Source organism: Rhinoraja longicauda, unplaced genomic scaffold (assembly GCF_053455715.1).
Source record: "Rhinoraja longicauda isolate Sanriku21f unplaced genomic scaffold, sRhiLon1.1 Scf000629, whole genome shotgun sequence".
In the NCBI taxonomy this organism is placed as follows: Eukaryota; Metazoa; Chordata; class Chondrichthyes; order Rajiformes; family Arhynchobatidae; genus Rhinoraja; species Rhinoraja longicauda.
This window is the reverse complement of record NW_027601845.1, coordinates 59,548-68,000: the sequence shown is the minus strand read 5'-3', so window position 1 is coordinate 68,000 and position 8,453 is coordinate 59,548. Positions and strand designations below refer to the sequence as shown.

The 8,453-nt window shown below is 48.0% G+C and overlaps 1 protein-coding gene across 1 annotated transcript; it reads left to right on the top strand.

Moving 5' to 3' along the window:
* The first annotated feature begins 2,329 nt into the window (after positions 1–2,329).
* Positions 2,330–7,994, top strand: LOC144591162 (zinc-binding protein A33-like). The gene is made up of 6 exons (XM_078395462.1): positions 2,330–3,022; positions 3,112–3,207; positions 3,781–4,014; positions 4,708–4,730; positions 4,829–4,944; positions 6,881–7,994. The coding sequence occupies exons 1-6, from the start codon at positions 2,579–2,581 to the stop codon at positions 7,408–7,410; spliced, it is 1,443 nt and encodes a 480-aa protein (XP_078251588.1). The 5' UTR covers positions 2,330–2,578; the 3' UTR covers positions 7,411–7,994.
* Positions 7,995–8,453: the final 459 nt, after the last annotated feature.

Here is an 8,453-nt window from a genome sequence, read left to right as displayed (position 1 = left end):
GGCCTCGCGGTGAGAAAGTCCAGGACCCAGGCACACAGAGGGGTGCTTAGCCCCAGTTCCAGCAGCTTCTCAGCCAGACTGCTGGGGACTATTGTGTTAAAAGCTGAACTAAAGTAAATGAACAGCATCCTCACATAGCCCCCCTGGCTGTCCAGATGAGAGAGAGCGGTGTGCAGAACCTGGGAGACCGCATCATCCGTGGACCTGTTCGGATGGTATGCGAACTGTAGTGGGTCCATGTTGCGAGGACGACGAATGGTGTTTCCATTCGGATTTTCAGGATCTGTGTTTTTTTAAACTTTATCCAGTTGATTGGGTGATTGGAATGTGAGACTGAGCATATACTGCCAACAAAAAACAGAAAATGTCCGCATTCAGCAGCTTGGGCACAGCGCTGTGGGGTTTAAATATAGCACTATGTCCACAGTGCTATGGGTCGCAGACTGCTCAGGAAATTTACGTTTACCAAGGGTGACCATCCCTGTTGGGTGCTGGGGGATTGAGATGCTGACGTTCAGGTGAATTGTTAAACTCCAGTGACATCCGCTCCATTGGATGGACTTAGTTTCGTATAGTTTAGTTTATTTTAGAGGTGCAGATCGGAAACAGGTCCTTCGGCCCACCGAGTCCGTGCCGACCATCAACACTATGACCATTACCATCAACACTATCATACACAATGGGGACGTTTTAAAATTCTTAACGGAGCCAATTAACCTACAAATCTGCACGTCTTGAAATGTGGGTGGAAACCAGATCACCTGGAGGAAACCCATGTGGTCACACTGAGAACGTACAAACTCTGTGCAGACAGCACCCGTAGTCAGGATTGAACCCTGACGCCCTAAAGTTTAAAAGACACTTGGACAGGAACATGGATAGGAAAGGTTTAGAGGGTCGTGGGCCAAATGTGGGGCAGGTAGGACTAGTGTAGACAGGGCATGTTGGTTGAGTTGGGCTGTTGGGCCCGTTTCCACACTGTATGACTTAATTGGTGCATCAGGCTTGACTTGGTGTAATGAATATTTGAATAATTGAATAGGCAGCATCACCAGAGAACCTCAATAGGTGACATTTCGGATTGAGTCCGAAACGTCGCCTATCCATGTTCTCCAGAGATGCTGCCTGATGAGCGTTTGACTGCAGTGGGCCTGTGCTCGCTGGAGTTTAGAAGAATGCGGGGGGACCTCATCAAAACATGCTGAATAATTAAAGGCTTGGATATAGTGGAGATGATGTTTGCACCAGTGGGAGAGTCTAGGTCTAGAGGTCACAGCCTCAGAATTAAAGAATGTTCTTTTAGGAAGGAGATGTGAAGGAATTTTTTTTTGTCGTTGGTTATTGAGTCTGTGGAATTCTTTGCCACAGAAGGATGTGGAGGCCATCAATGGATATTTTTAAGGCAGAAATAGTTAGATTCTTGATTATTTCGGGTATCAGAGGTTATGGGGAGAAGGCAGGAGAATGGGGTGAGGAGGGAGAGATAGATCAGCCGTGATTGAATGGCGGAGTGGACAATGGGCCGAATGGTGGCGCAGCGGTAGAGTTGCTGCCTTACAGCGAATGGGCGGAATGTCCTAATTCTGCTCCTATCACACGCTGAGTTACTCAGGCACTTTGTGTCCTTTTGAACATAATATTCTCGAGTGCAGCCTCACCAGTGAGTTCGACAAAGTGAGTGCTGTGGTCTTTGCAGATGGGACACTGAAACATGTGATGCTCCCACTGTCAGTCCAGGCGTAGGTTGGGTGACCAAGTCAAGGGCTCCCAGGGGATTTTTTAATGAATGAACACGTTTAAACACGGCTGTTTTTCTATCCCTTTTCACAGAACAGAATGATTTAGAAATAAACACAACTGTTTTGTTGAATGGCACTGTGGATAACTTCCTGGAACTTCACTTCTGCAACTTATGTTCATCCCCATGACCAAAGCTTCAAAGAGTTGCCAATCTTTCAAGCCGGGATGAGGCTGGGGGGGCGGGGGGCCTTGTCACGTGCGGAGGGCGGGACAATGAGCGCCCTGAGTTACGTCACTCGGCTGTCATGTGTCGGGTGTATTCACAAAATGCCGGAGTAACTCAGCAGGTCTGGCTGCATCTCGGGAGAGAAGGAATGGGTGACGTTTCGGGTCGAGACCCTTCTTCAGACTGTGTCGGATGAATGGAGATCTAGTGTCACGTGTCGGCGCCTTGAATAGGATCTGGTGTGACGTCTCGGGCGGATTGCATGGGGATTTGTTGTCACGTGTCGGGGGGCGGGTGAATGGGATCTGGTGTCACGTGTCGGGGGCGAACGGGCAGAATAGCGGCGCCGCCTAGTGACGTAAAACTGGGCGCGCAGCCGTGATGGGAGTCCGTCGCCGGAATGGGGAGAGGGGGTGAATAACCATGGCGACCGGGGGCATTAAAATGCAGAATATATATCATCTATCAATTCACAGATTTTAGTTATTTTTCTATTTAAATGTTTCTGCAAGTTTCTGCTACTAAATCACGCCATGACCTGTTACGGTTTAAGGGTCGAGTGTGTCTATCTTGTTCCTCTCGTATCTTTGATCAGCAGCTCCACGAAAGGGAATGCGTTTTGAACCAGGAAGTGGCAGATTCAAAATGGCTTCGAAAGACCAGGTCGAGAGTTTAACCGAGGAGGTAGTTTGTCCCATCTGCCTGGATTTCTTCACCGATCCGGTGTCACTGGAGTGTGGGCACAACTTCTGCCGCTCCTGTATCACACAGAGTTGGGACAGGGAGGGGCGAAACTCCTGCCCGGAATGTAGAGAGGAGTTTACAGACCGCACCCTCAGGATGAGTCGGGCCTTGGCGAGACTGGCTGAGAAATTTCGAACACTGAGCCTGAATCGGACAGAGAAGGAAAGTAAACTTCACTGCGAGAAACATCAGGAAGAACTCAAGCTGTTTTGTGAAACTGACAAGAAGCTGATCTGCCTGGTTTGTGCAGCTGGGCGGGAACACAAGTCTCACAGCTTCATGCCGGTTAAAGAAGCTGTTGAAAACTTCAAGGTAAACGCAAACCGGTTTTGATCGCATCATTTTAGTTCCATTTTTACTGTTCAACAATTTAATTTTCTGATTCCCAAACACATTTCCAGGATCAGGTGAAATCTTCCATCAAATCTCTCACGAAAAAGAAATCAGGGATCCAGCAAATGGAGCAGCAACAGAAAGAAAAGATTTCTGGAGTTCTGGTGAGGCTTTTAAGTTTTGATTTCTTGATCTTGTGCAGGTTTGATCCCTGTGACGCGTGTAATAACAGGGCAGCACAGTGACACAAGTAGTGCTGCTGTCTCCTAGTTCTGGTGAGTGGGTTCGATCCTGACCTCGGACGCTGCCCGTGTGGTTCACGCCTTCTCCCTGTGACCGTGTTGAATTCCTTCCACGTCCCCAATACACGCTGATTCAATGGTCAATCGGCGACTGTAAAATTATCCCGAGGAAAGTGGATGGTGGATGGATAAATAGGTATTAAAGGGCACATGAAAAGGAATACGCAGCAGAGACTTGTATTGGGGGGTAGAGGATTAATGGGTTATAAGATTTCCCTCTCGACATTTCTGATGCATTTAGACAAACTATTGAGGCATTTAGACAAATAATTGTGGACAAATAATTTAGACAAATTATTGTAGGCATTTAGACAAATAATTGAATTGCCAATTGCCAAAGCAAATAAAAAATGCACTGGACAAATGTCACGGTCAAGGTAGTGAGGAAACACAATCAGTGACATGAAATATTGATCTTCCCCTTTCATTTCACAGGAACAGTCACACAACCTTCAGTCCAAGATCACATCCCAGTTTGATGAACTGCACCAGATTCTCACTGGGAAAGAGCAGCGCGTACTGGCAGATATCCGGGAGGAAGAGAAGAAGATTCTAAATACAATGGAGAAAAAACTTGAAGAGATTGAAGAGAATTTAAATTCCATTGAGGAGGATCTCTTAAAGTTGCAGCAACAGATGGATCAAAAGGACAGTGTGGTGTTTCTGAAGGTGAGGGGTGACACTCCAGTTTGTCAAAGTGAAAGTGCACAGGCACAAAATGGTGGGGGATATTTCTGAAATAAATGCTGGATTTGCCTGTTATTCAGAACTGAGTAAATGCTCCGTCTGTTCCAGAGCTGTGCTGCTGTTGTTCCCAAACTAAATGGCCTCCCGCATAATCTGCGGGATCTCTGCACTTCCTGCGGTCTCCTTGGGATGAGTTACTGTGATCCTGTCACTGAGTTAGCGAATGTTGGAAATTTCCCCGAAAAGATGGAACATCTCCAGGAAATCAAAAGATCACGTGGAAAGTTTGTCCAATGTTCCTCTTTAGTGGGAAAGAATTACGCGGCGTTAAACCGATCTGTTGAAGGCTTGCTCTCGGATACACTTCTTCAAGCCCTGTGATTTACTCACCTTAACATGCCTTGAGGTCGCCAGCACTTAAGGGGACCTATCCTATCCTATCCTAATTATCCTTTTGCTCTTAAAGGAACCTATTATACCCCTAGTTATTATTTTGCTATTAATACACTTGTAGGATCTCTTGGGCAATATCCAATATTTGTCTCTGTGACGATGACAATAAATGCTGGGCAGTGGAACATTTCTGGGGCTTGTTGTGATTTGTGTGAAACTCCTGCTGTCGGGATGTGGATGTCCCATCTCAGTCTGCTCAGATTTGTGTTTTATTTCTTGCAGGAGGAAACTGGGAGGAAGAGGAGGTAGGACATGCTCTTGACTGAAACACTGCATGTTTGTGTGTAACAGCTCAATGAAATTGTTGAGGCTCAGCTTATAACCAGCTGCTAAATTTTTGCAGGCTTAGTGATGAAGATAGAGCACTCACAATGACAGACGGTACCTTGTCGATTGAAAAATTCCATCGCCACTTTTTGATGAACACGCTGTGGAGAGAAACATCTGTCATTAAGCGAGGTAAAACCTGTCCAGTTTCCTCTCTTCTTGTTTATAATGCCTTTTAGTAACACAGATGCAAACATTGCCGAGAGAAATTGTATTCGCCTCTACACCTCCGATGGCAGCTATCTCTCTGCCACCCAGTGCCTGAAAACGTTGCCGTTCAAGAACATTTTAGACTTTCCCTTCACAACTTAAACCATCTTAGATCAGTCATGATCACATTGAATGGCGGAGTCGGCCTGAGGAGTGGAGCCTACTCCTCCAGCTATTTTCTTGTGATCTTTAGTTTTTTTCATACCTACAGCATGATAAACCTTACACAGAGTTGAATGCGGCATAGATTGACAATAATTGTCCTTGGGGCAATGATTTTGCCGTGCGGGGTGAGATTGGGTAGTCTAGGCCTGTGTACTCGAGCGTTTGGGTGTATTAGAGGAGATCTCAGTGAAACACAGAGTCCTTAAAGGGCTCAGTGGGCTGGATGCAGGGAGGATGGTTCCCCTGTCAGAGGGGTCTGGAGAGCGGGCACTCTCTCAGAATGTGGGCCGCACCGTGTAGGACAGAGATAAGGAGACATTCCTGAACTACAGCCAAAAAGGTACAACACGATAGTGCAACAATTTTAGACACACGTTACTCACCGTCATCCCTTTTGTGCTAATGGAAGAAGTTTAATTGAAATGGGTGTTATGTTTTTTAGTTATTCACGTATTAACATTTAAATCTATCTCCAAGGGAGGTTGGGGGGAGGGAGGGAGGGAAGGGGGAGGAGAGAGGATATGGGGGGTTGAGGGGGATGGGGTGGAGGGGAGGGAGGGGGAGGGGGGGAGGAGTGGGTGCTGCAGCAATACAGGAGAGGTTTGGGCCCAACGGGTCCACTTGATCTGGTAAAACCTAAATCTCAGATATACTTTAAAATTGTTTGCTCTCAATATCAACCTGCACTCTTGTGATTTGATTTCTCTGCATGCGAATAAGGTTTAGATAATTACTCTGCATCCTGCTGCAGACTTTGACAACATTCCCCTCTATCCACAATTTTTGCGCCCTCCACAAACTTACTAATCACACCTCCCACATTCACATCCAGGCCATGATCATATAACATAAACAGCAAAAGTTGCAGCTCTCTGCTGCACACCACCAGCCACAGACCTCCAAGCAGAAAAATCATCCTTCTACCGCTACCTTCTACCTCCAACCACCAAGCCAATTGTGGATCCATTTCACCAGCTGGCCTTGGATCCCACCTGCCCTCACTTTCTGGACCAGCCTTACATGCGGAACATTGTCAAGTCCCTCAGTGAAGTTCATATATTGGTTCACAATGAGATCAGTGTGTTAGATGTACACACCCATCAAATCCACCCGTGCATCTGCTCTCTTTCAACAACCCCACAACCACAAGTCTCCACACATTCTGTCCAACACCCGATCATTCAACCTCTGCTTCCTTCCATGGTCCAAGCCACCCCTCCCTCTCTCTCACCCTCCACTCAAAGAAACAGGGGCAGGTCATCTGGCCCCTCCCGTCTGCCCCCATTCATTATGATCATGACAACCCCACCCCACACCTTTACCTCCTCTTTAACAACCTCAAATTGCCGCTCACCTCAATATCCTCCTGCTCCGATCTGCCTCCATATCTGAATAACCCGCTTCATTCCCCCATCCCCACCGCAATCTCGCAATCCTCCTCACTCTCCGCACTCGTACTCCCCGTCCACCCTCCCCCACCTCACGAAATTCCCCTCTCCATCCCCGGATAAAAAATCCGGGGGAGATGTCTGTTGTCCACCCGATGTGGTCGGGGTGAAACCCCGGGCAGGGTTTCAGTTGTCCGCCCGCCTGTGCCTGAGGCCGAGCGACCTCTCCCCCGGTCCCGGGGCCGCGCTGCCCGAGTCTCCCCCCGACCCCCGGGGACTCTCTGATTCTCTGCTTCTCCCCCCAGTCTCCGTCACCCTGGATGTGGAAACAGCGGGTCCGGAGCTCGAGGTGTCTGAGGATCGGAAGAGGGTGAGACGGACTGGGACCCGGGGGAGTCTCCCTGACACTGGGAAGAGGTTTACAGGCAGTGCGTGTGTGCTGGGATCGGAGGGATTCACATCGGGGAGACATTACTGGGAGGTGGAGGTGGCGGGGAGTCAATGGTGGAGTCTGGGAGTCGCCGCAGAGTCTGTGGAGAGGAAGGGACCGGTCACCGTGACCCCGGAGACTGGAGTCTGGAGCATCTGGCGGGTGGGTGACGGGTTTGATGCACTCACCTCCCCTCCATCCCGTCTCCCCGCCCGTCCCATCCCCGGGAGGGTGGGAGTTTATCTCAGTTACGAGTCCGGGACAGTTTCATTTTACGACGCGGACACCAAGTCCCATCTCCACACCTTCACTGGGAATAAATTCACGGAGAAACTTTATCCTTTCTTCGGGCCTTGGGATGGAAACTGGCTGAGAATCTGCTCCGGTTCCGCTCCGGGTGTGTAAAAGGGTCGGGTCCCGGGACCGGCGTCAGGAGCGGGGCTCAGGGGCTGTGGGGCAGAAACCCGGTGGACAACAGGTCGGCGCTGAACGGCTCCCGTTTAATCCCCAAATTCCGCGTCGTAAAACCCCAGTGAGCGTGGAAATAAAACCAGGGGGAATGTAAATGTGGGAAGAGAGAAATAAACAGCAAGTGGAATCAGAGCTGTCGATCCGTTCATTTCAACACGTTAACTGCGTCCGTCAACGGAACAGAAATACTTTTTTGTAATTCTGTGTCTTGTTGCTTTTATTTTCGTATGGCTTTATGGTAATTCGCATATCACTGTACCTTAGTTGGTACACGTGACAAAAAAATATCTTTGAAACCTGTATCTCAAAAACTTACTAAAGCTTACTTGGAGAATTTAATGCTTTTAAACTACCTCTTGTTTCTGGTCTTTGTTTCTGATTATCTTTGTTTCTGATTATCGTGTAATGAAGATCTGTGATGAATGAATGAATGAATGAATGAATATAACTTTATAGTCATTCAAAACTATATAGACGAGTGCATGTTTGAACGAAATTCCAATGCAAATGGCTTCAATGTAACACCAAATAATAAAAATTGATTAAAGAAAAATAAATAAATAAGTGACTCGCTCATAAACTAATGGTGGCGGATCATTGTGGATTCAAGAGTCTGATGGCTCAGGGGGAAGAAGCTATTGCAGAACCTGGCTCTTCTGCTCCGTATGCTGCAGTACCTTTGACCAGAGGGCAGCAGGGTGAACAGTCCGTGATGGAGATGGGTGGGGTCTTTAATAATGTTGTTGGCCTTGGATAAGCAGCGTTTGTGTGCAATGTCCTGGATGGAAGGAAGTCAAGTCCCGATGATTTTCTCAGCCGTCCTCACCACTCTCTGCACGGACTTCCAGTCTGAGGCTTTGCAGTCCCCAGACCAGACAGAGATGCAGTTGGTCAGTATGCTCTCTATGGTGCCTCTGTGGAAAGTGGTGAGGATGGGATGGGGGAGGTGTGCTCTTTTCATCCGGCGCAGAAAGTGC